The 13321-nt window shown below is 41.5% G+C and overlaps 1 protein-coding gene across 1 annotated transcript in view; it reads right to left on the bottom strand.

Annotated features, from left to right (window-relative positions):
- IQCK (IQ motif containing K) overlaps positions 1-13321 on the bottom strand; it is a 101947-nt gene that overhangs the window by 82444 nt on the left and 6182 nt on the right. Inside the window, exons 2-3 of the mRNA XM_059154311.1 lie at positions 8758-8810; positions 8544-8621 (exon numbers count right to left, since the gene is read on the bottom strand). Coding sequence (XP_059010294.1) covers positions 8544-8621; positions 8758-8810 — 131 coding nt within the window. The remainder of the gene's footprint in view (positions 1-8543; positions 8622-8757; positions 8811-13321) is intronic.

Below are 13321 nucleotides of genomic sequence, written 5' to 3' on the forward strand. Positions count from 1 at the left end.
CCTCCAACACCATGGCTTCCAGTCCACATGATTCCATGACCCCATCTTCCATTGTGTCAGTCACTCAACAGAACAGCCATATCGTAGAACAGGTGGTCCCTGAAGACTATCATATCTCAATTTTCCAAATCCCCATTCTGAGCTTAACCTCCTCTAATCCTTCCATCTTTCCCACTTACTCACATGCATTTTTTTTAAAAGATTATTTATTTATTTATTTATTTGACAGAGATCACAAGTAGGCAGAGAGGAAGACAGAGAGAGAGGAGGAAGTCGGCTCCCTGCTGAGCAGAAAGCCTGATGCAGGGCTCAATCCCAGGACCCTAGGATCATGAGCTGAGCTTCGGCAGAGGCTTTAACCCACTGAATCACCCAGGCACGCCTGTATTTTTAGTCCCTATGTAAGACTAGGATTTGAGAAGGTTACCGGTATCTAAAACAGGGCTCAGCAAACCATAGCCCATGGTCCAAATTTGGCCCATCACCTATTTATTTATTTATTTTTAGATTTTATTTATTTATTTGACAGAGAGATAGGGAGAGCAGGAACATAGACAGGGGGAGTGGGAGAGGGAGAAGCAGGCTTCCCACCAAGCAGGGAGCCCAATGTAGGGCTCAATCCCAGGACCCTTGGATCATGATCGGAGTTGAAGGCAGACACTTAACGACTGAGCCACTCAGGCGCCCCAACTCATCACCTATTTGTATAAATACAGTTGTACTGGAATCCAGACAGCCCTGTTTATACACGCACTGCCTAGGATTGCGTTCGTGCTACAATGGTGGAGTTGAAGTAATTGTAGCAGAAACCATATGTAGCCTGCAAAACCTAAGAGATTTATCCTGCTCTACAAAAAGTATTTGTTAAAAGGAAAAGTATTACTGGAGCCATGGTCTGATCATGTTAACCCTCCTTCTCTTTGGTGCTGGGGAGAAGTGGATTTGGCATCAGAAGGAGGATGTGAAGGGTAAATGAGGCTGAGGTATGGGAACTGTTGGGGAGTCATGCACTTTCAGAGCCAGGTGTCAGGAAGGGCGACCAACGCCTCCCCAGCACCACTTACTTGGTCCACGCCTGCTACTCTCATCTTGCCCCCAGAGCCATTTTCTTTCCATGCCATTTGAGTTTCTCAGCAGGATCACATGAAAACTCAGTGTCCCCCACTGTCTGTCACTCCAGCCACCTCCAGTGGAGAACACCTCTCAGCCCTCCCGCTTGACTCTGCCAGTCATAAGATACCTCCTTGCCCACGGTACATCCATCATTCAATCAAGCGGTCATGAGGAGCTTTGAAAAATCTCACTGTTTCTTTTCCTTTTGATTTTTTATCGTGGAAAATTTCAAAGACACAAAAAAAGGAGACAGAAAACAAAAATGAACCCAAGTCACCGTCAGCCAGCTTCAAATATACTGTTCTGCATGTCAGTTATTGAATGTCACTCCCCCAACCCTGTCCACAGACATTATAACATTTGATCTTTCATTGATAAATATTGTAGCATGTTTCTCTAAAAGGTAATAACTTTTTAAAATCATGACTATGAAATGATTATCATACCTTAAATAAAAGAACAATAATTCTTTACATCATCAGCTGCCTCCTAATTTTTCTTTCTTTGAATCATGATCCAAATAAGATCTACCACTTGAAATTTCAAAATCCATACAGACCCTTACGGTCCCCATTTTAATATCTCCAAGTTTGGTATGTTTGTTACTTCCAAAGTGAACACATAATGGAGTGTTTCTCTCTCTTTCTGAAAATAGGTTGTTAAATCGTTAATAAGTTTATTTATTTTAAAGATTTTATTTATTTACTTGACAGAGAGAGAGAATACAACAAGGCGGAGCAGCAGGCAGAGGCAGAAGGAGAAGCAGGCTCCCCATGTAGCAGGGAGCCTGCCGCGGGGCTCAATCCCAGGACCTGGGATCATAACCTGAGCTGAAGGCGGACACTTAATGACTGAGCCTTCCAGGTGCCCCTCCTTAACAGAATTTCAAAAATATGGTCGTTTTTGAGAAAAACCTAAGATACTATTCTTAGAAAAGTTAACCATGGGGGCGCCTGGGTGGCTCAGTGGGTTAAGCAGCTGCCTTCGGCTCGGGTCATGATCTCAGGGTCCTGGGATCGAGTCCCGCATCGGGCTCTCTGCTCAGCAGGGAGCCTGCTTCCTCCTCTCTCTCTGCCTGCCTCTCTGCCTGCTTGTGATCTCTCTCTGTCAAATAAATAAAATCTTAAAAAAAAAAAAAGTTAACCATGTTTTCCCTTTATTTAAGATCCCCTAGGCCCAGTCTAGATCTTTCACTATATTAGCTTTGCTAGTCTTCAACTCTGATTTTACCCAACCATCTGTTTTCTCCACCCCCGTTCCAGGGTTGCAGAGGGTTGCTGGTGATAAATCACATAAGCAGGCTGTTTATATGCACCCCATATTCAGGCCATCAGCTGGGCCATCCCTATTTATCCCTAGCTGATTCCCTATCAATTTCACAATGGCAGCTGCTACGGCCCCCTCTTCCATCCCCCACAAGCCTCCAGAACCTGCCTGGGCCTCCCTCTCAGCAGATGCCTCCACACCTACACGAACAAGCAGAATGACCATGAACTTGCTCAGCTTTTCCCCTTCCACCTCAAATTTCCTTTCACTTGTAGCTTGGGTCTCAGAGCAAGACATACATCTTCTTATATCTAATATATGTGTATGCATGCATAGAGAAGCCTCTGAAAAGAAGTCCACTAAAATGTCAACAGTGTTTAGATCTGGGAGGCTGACTATTACGTGAGTTGCACCTTTTTCTTCTAGCCTTTCTGCTTGCTTTTACTTCTTTCTCTGAGCATGTAACATTTTTGCAAAACCCATAATACCATTTCAAAATGTCAGTGATCCCCAAGAAAATGTAGGTGATTCCTATGAGTGAGGGACTTTCAATTTTCTCATATTGTCCAATAGGTAGGCAATGGTGCCTTAACATGTCCACATCATGATTCCTAGAACCTTATGTTACCTTTACAATGGCAATAAGGACTGTGCAAATGGGATTAAATTAAAGACCTTGGGATGGGTAAAATATTCTGAATTAGGTGGACGAGCCAATGTGATCAGAGGAGTCCTTCACAGTTGAAGAGGGAGGCAAAAGAGAGTTTGAGAAATGTAACTAAGAACCCAGGATCAGAGATAGGCAATGCTGCTGGCTTTCAAGACGGAGGAAGGCACCACCAGCCAATACGGGAAGCCTCTAGAAACTGCAAAAGGCAAGGAAATGGGTACTCTTCTAGAGCCTCTGGAAAAGAATGCAGTCCTGCCTGCACCTTGATTTTAGCCCAGGGAGACGCATGTCAGGCTTCTGACCTCCAGAACTGTAAGAAAATAACTTCTTCAAAGCCACCAAGTTTGTGGTAATTTGTTACAGCAGCAATAGAAAAGTAATGTATTCCTACTCCCTCCCTGCTGGTCATTCAGGTCAACACAAAATCTAAGTGCAAACAGTGACTTGCTTTGCAAACAACTAGAAGACTAGCCATGGTCACCACTGCCAACCACATGACTTAGAGAAAGTACCTCCTTCAAGGCATCTCTGGAACCAACTGTGGGGTACTCCCAAAGTTTAGCTGTGGTCCATCTCAGCTCGATCTGTACATCTGACATGGGAACCCTGATTCCAAAATCAATGTTTCCTCCAGACCCCACTTCTGAACTTCAGGCCAATATTCCCGGTACGGATGTCCTAGAGGCACCTCAATCTCAATGCGCCTTTACCCTTGAGCCTGCTTTGCTGGCAAGGTCTTTTTCTTCTATCATGGGCCTCCCATTTGCCCAGCAAATCTCACCTTTTTAGGCACATCTCTTCTCTATCCCTAAACTCATCCCACACCATCCATCCACTCTACCCACCCCAGGTACCTCCTTTTCCATTCCTGTTGTCCCAGTTCAAGAGGGTAATCAGGTTTTCCCCAGTTTCACATATCCCCTGCATTCTTGGGAGTTATCTTGCCAAAACAGCCTGCTCACATTACACCTCTGCTCCAAAATCTTTTAATATGCTCTCTTGCTTATGGGATAATGCCCAAACCTCATGGTTTTACTGAAAACCAAAATCCAGCCCCTAACTCCCCTCCAGCCTTATCTCCTATATCCCATCCCTGTATCTTCACATGCTCTATGAGCCAGCCATGCTGGTTTTCTGTGCCTGGATCAAGTCCTGCCTTCTCCCACTTTTCTGCCTTTGGCCTTGAGTACCCTTTTCTGTGGTATCTCTCTTCCTAAGTCCACAGAGTCCTTTGATGGCATCTGTAGCACTAGTAAGCCACAGGTTACTACGGGCCGACCTGGCTCGTGATTTCATTTGCAGGTGCACCATTTCACTGCATCTTTCTAATTTTCTGAACTAAACATTTCACTAACAAGGAAATGGAGGTTCCAGGTTACAGAGTGACCTGCTGTGGCGCTTTTAAAATATGTCTGCAAAGGGTCTGATAACCCTCTCTTCAAAAGGTAGAGCCTAATCACACTCCCTTTGAACGTGGTACTTGAGCTGTACTTAGAGACTCACTTCTAATTAACCAACAGAATGTGGTTGAAGTGCAGGTGTTTGGCTTTCCAGATCGGATCACAAAAGGCCCAGCAGCTTCCTTCTTGGTGTTGAGCCTCTCATCCTGAAAGAGGCATCACCGCAACCTGAGGCTACTCAGCAGCCCATGGGAAAGCCCATGTAGAGAAAAACTGAGGCCTTCAGCCACCAGCATGTGGGGAAGCCATTGTGAAAGTGACCCCTCTGGCTCAGTCATAGCTTCAGAAGACTATATAGCCCCTGCAACATCTTGACTGTAGCCAAGGAGAGACCTTGAACCAGAACCACCCGGCCAAGCTGCACCTGATTTCCTGATCCACAGAAACTGTGAGATAATAAGGATTTATTGTTTCAAGCCCCTAAACGTTGGGGGTAATTTGTTACATGGTAATAGAAGCTAAAACACCCAGGGTCATGTGACAAGTAAGTGGTAGACTAGTGATTTGAATGCTGGTTTGTCTGTCCCCAGAGCTCAAGCTCTTAACCCCAGTCCAAAGCTGCCTGAAGTGCTAGTTTATATTTTGCTTCCTTTATAAAACATTGACGGAGTTTTCTCTCAAAATTCATCTTCCTCCAATCTGTACCTTTAAGCCCTCTCTAAAATGACCATTTATTGCACCCCCAACAATCACCATATTTGCCTAAGACCGACCTACCTCACTTTGTTTGAAACTTCCCAGCTCCTTTCAGCTTTAGTACTTACATACTAGTGTTGTCAGTAAGATTAAATGAGATACTACGTGTAAAAGTGCTTAGCAGAGGAATGCCTAAATCATACTATTACCTCAAGCATACTATTCATACTGTGTAATATGATCATACTATTCATTTAGACACAGCCTGTCTTCTGCTGCAGGGATGAGGTCTTGACTCTGGCTGTATATAAGAAACACCCAGGAAGCTATTAAAAACAACAGCAACAACAATAACCCCAAACAACAATGGCTAGGCTATACCCTGAATTAATAGGTCTCATTTACCAGGTCTTGGGTGAAGCCAGGCAAAAGCTCCCCCAGATGACTTTGTAGTGCAGCCAAGGTAGAAACCCAGTGGGTTAGGTCAGAGGTTCTCAACCAGGGGCTACTTGGTTGGCTCCTTGCTGCGCTCAACTCCTCATGCCCCTGACATTTGCTAGTGTCTGGAGATTTTTTTGGCTGGTGATGGCTTTAGGGAGGTGTTATTGGCATCTGGTGGGCAGAGGACAGAGAATCTGCTGAACATTCCAGAATGCACAGGCCAGCCCCACATCAGAGAATTCTCCGGTGCCAATTGTCAATCATGCTGAGGTTCAAAAAACCTGGATTAGATATTGTTTCCCAGGTCCTACTCTCATTCTTACTTATCTCTCTGACTCATTTGGTCAAAAATATCTTCAAGAAGGATACAGTACCTGAGTCTTTGCCTCTCAAAACCAGATCTGGGCACCAACCAGCTTGGCCTCTGCCCTACCTGGGCTGGCTCCAAGCCTGTCTGGAGGGTCTGTGAATGGTCTTATGCTTCCCCAATTCCCTTCAGTGCTTTCACCTGTATTACAACACTCACTACAGGAACTATAGTTGGTTGTAAACATGGCTCTCTTACCCCGGAGCCAGAGCCATATTTGATTCATCTGAATTTATTCTACAACACCAGGCTCTGTGCATTGCACGTGGTAGGTGTTCAATAAATATTACATTAAATTAGATTAATATAATTTACAGTTTTAATATGCTTCTTGGCATCTCTTTGGAAGGTTATGGAAATAGAGAGTACAAATGCCAGTTAAGTTGAGAGCTCTTATGCTTTTGTTCTTGCAGAGTTAAAGTGAAATGATTGCTTTGGCTACTTCTCAGTATACTTATATGCACTGCCAGCAGAAGTTAGCAACCATTTTAAATTAAGATTTGTATAATAAGTAACTGGGGATTTGAGAGGACTCTTCTTTAGAGAAGTTCTCATATCTTTAAGATTCTTTGTCACTGGGTCTTAGAAGTGGGAAAATGTTTCATTTTCAAGGCAAAGCAACAGAATGATATTGAAAAAACCTGGTCTTAGAAAAACATGCAGGGGCACCCGATGGCTCAGTGGGTTAAAGCCTCTGCCTTCGGCTTAGGTCATGATCCCAGGGTCCTGGGATCGAGCCCTGCATCAAGCTCTCTGCTCAGCCTGGAGCCTGCTTCCCCCCTCTCTCTCTGCCTGCCTCTCTGCCAACTTGTGATCTCTCTCTGTCAAATAAATAGTCTTTTTAAAAAAAACATGCAAATCTTCCACTTATTAGTCACTTATACTCAATACATTATGGGTCTTCCATTTTCACAGTGGGCAAAATTAGGCACAGGTTTAGAAGCTGAATTAAAAAACAAGGTTTTCCAATATCATTCTCCTTCAATGTGTAGCTACTCTCAGATTTAAAAAAAAAAAAAAACTGGTAATGGGGCACCTGGCTGGCTCAGTTGATAGAGCATGTAACTCTTGATCTCAGGGTTACAGAGTTCAAGCCTAGTGTTGGGTGTGGAGATTACTTAAAACAAACAAACAAACAAAAAAACCCTCTTAAAAAACACTGGTAATACCTGGGGTACATTTAATTCTCAAAATTAAGAAAGTGAAGAGTCTACTCAACTTGGTATTCTCTAGAAGGGCAATTCAAGTAAAAAAAATGTGACATTTGAGGGTTAAGGGCCTAATTTAAGGTCTTTTGCCCAGTATAATGTAGGGTTTTTTGAGGCTCACTTAATTTTCTAATGCCTCAGTTTCCTGAAATTGTTCTTGCAAAGGGCTGGCATGAAAACATTTCAAAACAACAGGTTAAATATATATCATTTTCTCTTAAGTGAGCTATCTTTCTTCCACCTATGGCTTAAAATAGTAGACCACTGCTTAAATGTCATCTTCCCAGTGAGATCTTTCTTGACCACTCTATGCAAAAATTAAGCCCCCTCAAATACTCTGTATCCCCGCCTCACTGCTTTATTTTTCCCTGCAGCATTTAATTATTTACTTATTGTCTGGCATCCCCCACTAGGATATAAACTCCATTAAGGCAGGGATTTGGGGCTACTTTGTTTACTGCTTTACCTCTAGCATCTAGTATGATGTTTGGCACACTGTAGTACTCAATAAATATTTATTGTAAGAATGAGTGTATTATGCAAATCTAGAAATGAAATATATTGCAACACCATCAAAGGCATGAACGAGATGTAACTGAATCAACAGGGCTAGATCTCCAAAGCATATATTTGAGTCAAATAAAAGCAAGTTGCAGAATAATGCATATATTTCCTCATCTGCAAAATAGGGCTGGTAATAGCATCGTTATGAGGATCAAGTTAGTTCATTAGTGTTAAATGCTGAAAACAATGACATAAACATTCAATAAATGTTATTTCTCATCATCATCATTATATTGATGGAAATTCACTTACAGCAAATAATACTACTAATTTTTTTATGATATAATCTAATTTTACATTAACCACCAATTCTATGAGCTCTGCAAGGATGCACTATAGACTAAACTGATTACGTTTGTGAGGAGAGAAGAGTCATATTAGAATGATGGTCAAAGACAGTTTTAAGTGCATCTGTCATGCTCTAATATTTTAAATGTAGAATTGATGGGTAACTAAAAATTAACTAAAAATTAATGTTTAGAAAAGTTTGGTCATATTTCTTGAGACACAATAACCTTGAGAGGGGGTGGGGAGGGAGGGAAGAGAAGAAGAGGGAAGGAGAGAATACGGAGAGATGAATTACTTAGAATAAAATTTTTTTTAAGTTTTCTGCTTTATTTTTGAAGTGCTTTTTTGAATAATCACCACATGGGTAGGATGTTCTTAACCTAGACTGAAAATAACCAGAGATAAGAGCCACAAATATAATTGACCTGGAGTCCTGGGTGAGTTACATGGATTAGCTGGATTGGAGAAAATGATCATTAACACAATCTTAAAATAGGAGAAATTATTTGAGGCATTATATTGGTACTTACTGATGCTTCAGCCACTGGTCCACAAAGGGAATGGAGAAGAATTCTGTGAAAGCCGACCCCATCCTCTTTGGATTTTGACTGGTAACGATGCCATATGTTTGGTGGACAAGAAAACAGTAAGCAAAAATTCAAGTCAATTGTTGCTATTTTGTCTGCAAATTAACACTATTGAACCCTTAGGGTCATTGAATATTTGAAGACAAGCAAAACTTACTTGTATAACCACTCAGTCAGAAAATCACAGGCAATGAATTTGGTTCTTTTTCTCTAAAGAGAAGAGAGAGAAGAGAGAATTAAATTATACTCTTTGTCCACATGTCTGAGTAGGACAAAGGAGGAGGGGAAAATTGCTTTTTTGTGTTAGGGAAATAGGCACAAGTCTTTTATGAGGTTTATAAGTATATCAACAAATAGTAACTTGGGGTGATGCAAAGACTTCTGAGGATATTTCTCTAGTCGTCTTTGGACAAGCCTATTTTCTGACAGCAGGCACTAATAAAAGATAGTGCACACAGTAGGAGGCAACTACATGCTTTTGGAATGATCACAGAAGGATTTTATTTAAATCTAGACCTTGAAGAGCACCTGGGTGGCTCAGCATCCGACTCTTGATTTCGGCTCAGGTTATGATCTCAGGGTTGTGGGATTGAGCCCTGCACTGGGGTCCTCGCCCAGTCATCCCTGAAGGACACAGCAACTCTAGAGAAAATGAATAAATTTTGGGTTCTGTTAGCCAGGAAGAAGGGAGATGCTGCTGGCTAGACCACCAATGGCAGATTCCTAACAACACTGTACTAGATCCTGGATCCAGCTATATACAAAGCCCAAATCCCCTGGCTCATGTCCTCTGGTATATGAGCAAATATATGTGTGTGTGTGTATATATTATTTATTTATTTGACAGTGAGAGAGAAACAGTGAGAGCAGGAACACGAGCAGGGGGAGCAGGAGAAGGAAAGCAGGCTTCCGGCAGAGCAGGGAGCCAGATGTGGGGCTCGATCCCAGGACACTGGGATCATGACCTGAGCCAAAGGCAGACACTCAATGACTCGGCCACCCAGGCACCCCACGAACATATTTTTTTAAATTAAGCCAGTTTGCATTCGGTTGTTTATTGCTTACAACAGGAAGAGTTTTAACTCCTATTCCTTTCTTCTCTAATCCGCTAATCCCCATTTGTCCTTCTAGATGCCAAGAAAGAACCCATTTTTAAGAATTCTGATTTTTTAAAATAGAAATTAATGATATAATTCTGGACAATTTCTCTTCATTTTCTTCTCATAATATTTTATCATGAAAATTTTCCTACTTTTTTCCTATTTTTCCCCCTTCACTTCAAAACAGCCAACTCAGCTTTATAATCCTAGATGAGCTTGAAAAGATGGTTATGAAATTGATTCTCACCAAAAAGGAAAGCTTCGCTTAATATTTTTTACTGAAAGCTTTATTATAGCTGTTAGTAAATAAAATATGGTGGTGTCTGAGTTACTGGAGATTGTTTGCAGCCTTTTACCTTCTTGCTGATAGCCTTTTATTAAAAAATTGAAATACTCCTGGCCAGGGTAATAAAATTAAATGTCCCAGCCCATGGAATGGGGTTTTCTAAGCCTGCCTTGCAAGAGTAGGTTATCCCTTCAAAGAGTCATCTTTAACCAAAATAAGAAAATACTTGTACAACAATGCAAATATGTATCTAGCATGAACTGCCATATAATAATTTAAACAATTCAGCAATTGTAAGATGGCAATGTCTCTCTCTCCCGTCCTACAAAAGATGCATTGTTCCCTTGGCATTTACCGCGCCGTTTGGTGGTAAAGATTCTTTCTACCAAGGGAATGCAGCTTGACTTACTCTATTAAATGGACTTTTAAAATAGCCAAATGGTCTGATGTATGAAGGTCATGCAGACAGATTTAATCACTTTTGATGCAAAGAAATAAAATGGAAGAAATTGTGTTTTCCTTCTGTTCTGGGCAAGTGTGGACGTGCCGTGCATACTCAGACACTTGGAACAGTGGGGATATTGTTCAGCTGTTGTTTAGTTTAAAAATTATCTGCCGGGGAGCTGAAAGAGAGAAGGGAAAGCAAATGAAAAGTTGTGGTGAGTGAAGAGATAAGAGAGGAAGTAACCAAGAGAAAAATTAAGGAGCGAGATTAAGAAAGTGTGGGCACCCAGGGTTTACGTAAGGTGGACAAATACACTGAATTCACGATTGTTCAAGGATGAGTATGTCCAAGGTTGGGCAGGCAGAGGAAACAGTTAAGACAACCTCAAGGTTAAAAAGCAATTTTTAAAAATCCAGAATTAAAAGGAAAAAGACTAAATGTCAAGGGAAAAGGCATCATCAATGCCATCATGAGTTGGCAGCTTACTTTAAAATGCATCCAAAAAACAAGGTAGATGGATAGCGGGATGGACCGATGGATTGGTGGACAGATATGCAACCAAACGAATAAAGCAACATGGTAACTATAGAATCAAGGTGGTAAATATGTGGGTGTTCCCTCTGCAAGTCTTTTAGTTGTTCTCTATGCTGGAGAAATTTTGTACTAAAGTTCAGGGAGGGGTTGGCGGGGGAGAACATCATCATAAAAGGCTGAAACCCAACAGGGAGAAAAGACAGATTCAATCCAGGGGTCATGCAGAGTATGCGTACAGGAGACAGACTGGAGGTGCAGAGACTGGGGAGAGAAACTTCTAGCACTGGACAGGCACTGAATCTGCATCAGGTAATGAATGTATTTCCACCCCAGAAATGTCAAAAGCACCTGCTATGAGGTTTGTGAATTGAAGTGTGGCTTGCTATGACACTGTGTTCGTTGAAACTCTGGGTTTGCAAGGGATAGAAATATGTTCAGGTTACTTTGGTTACTAGGTTTTGTTTTTTGTTTGTTTGTTTTTGACAAATCAGTTAAGGATAGATTTTGCTATCTGAGAAGCTTTTATCATCCATGGTTTATTTCTGACTCATGTTACATGAACATTTCAATCAATAACTGCTCCATGTTGTCTTTACTCTCTCTGAAATATCACTAGTTATCAAGTGAAAAGACTATGGCGAACCATGCTTTGACTCTTAGAGTGTGTGTTTAGAAATGACATATGTCACGTCCATACATTGCTTTGACCAAAGCAGTCACGTGGTCTTTCCGTTACAGGAGCCCACAAACATCTGTGAACACTTAAATATTCTATCTGGCACAGGGGGTTACTGTAAAGGTAAGAGGAGTGGAAGGAAAATGAGAATTCCTCTGACTGGGGGCAGGTCTCAGGGAGAAGTAACCAATGTCCATGGCTGTTCGGGGCACAATTTCTAGCTAACCACAATAGCTTCGTCCATCAGTAGCTTTGTGGCTCAACAATTCTCATTCTTGATCTGTGTGGGACTAAGCCCTTTGTCATCGCTACTCCCCAGGAGGAAGAATCTGATTGGGTTGGTAAGGTACAATTCAGGATAGGCCATCCCTACTGGGCAGAGCAATTGTATCAGATCATTTTATAGCCAAGTGGCTATAAAAGGACACTTATTCCTGGCTCTATCATTTGCATCCAGGTTGATGGGGAGGTGGACAAGGCAGGCATAGAGGACTGAGTTAAGACTGTGGGTATGGCATGCACCTAGAATGTCACAGCCTCCTTTCCCACACAGGTATTCTCCACAGTAAATTGCCACATGCTAGAGAACCCCCCCCAGACATGACAAAAGCAGTAAATAACTCAAGCTAGAAATGAGTACATACTTGGATGATAACCAGAGGCCAAAATATTTATCAAAGCAAACTTCAAACAGAAGTCCAGTTTTCCCCCCAGTGCATCAGAATTTCATTAGAGAAAAACAATACTTCTCAAAAGAACCTAAAAATATGTACTCATCACACAAAGTATTGACCAAGACTTTTAGCAGAGGTCATGTGGTCATTTCTAAAAGTGTTCTTAATTAAAAGGAGTAATGCTAAAATAATTCTACCACACCTTTCCTGTGAGAATCTATTTTTTTCCATTCCTTAGAAAACTTTTTCAAACAAAAGCTGATGGTATTTCTAACTCCCTTATTAGTCAAGGCCAGGAAGTGGAGTTTCTTCCTTCACTGACCAAAGCCCTTGCACTCTTTAAAAGATATTTGGGTGTTTTGCTCAAAAAATAAAAAATTACAATAAATGATCATTAGGTGGTAAGGACTCTAAGAAGAAATAGAAGATTCTGTTTTACTGAATTATTCACAGTGGCAAATTTTAGTGTCATGAGATCATCGAATGACTTACCAGGAGTTAGAAATAATTTCCTGATACTAACTTTTGTTTACAACATTCTTCATTGTAATGGAATTTGATGAGCAACCAAAGCGAAAGGGAAAATTTTATGCTACGTGGGATAGGATAGGAAAAGAGATGGAAAGTCTTATCACCTCTATCCAGACTCTGCATTTAATCCATATTCAAAGCTGAGATAAGCTTTATATTCAGGCATCATTTTACTCATACAAAAAACTCCTGATTTCTTTCCAAATTACACAAGGTGCACTATTCCAGTTTGGTCTTGTTCAGTAAACATTTACTGAGGACCTACTATGTGCCAAGCCTGTATTGAACACTAGAGATAAAGAAATGAGTAAGCCATGGCCCCACTGTGCTTATTAATTTAATGTCCAGCAGCCAATCCCGGCTGGGCTGTAGCAGTGATGAATAGAGAGGATTAACCCCCTCTCCAGCTCCTGGTGTGAACCCCGATAAGGCAGTCCAGATAACTCCACCCCACCTGCCACTGAGACCTAAACCA

The sequence above is a fragment of the Mustela lutreola genome, chromosome 17 (genome assembly GCF_030435805.1).
Source record: "Mustela lutreola isolate mMusLut2 chromosome 17, mMusLut2.pri, whole genome shotgun sequence".
In the NCBI taxonomy this organism is placed as follows: Eukaryota; Metazoa; Chordata; class Mammalia; order Carnivora; family Mustelidae; genus Mustela; species Mustela lutreola.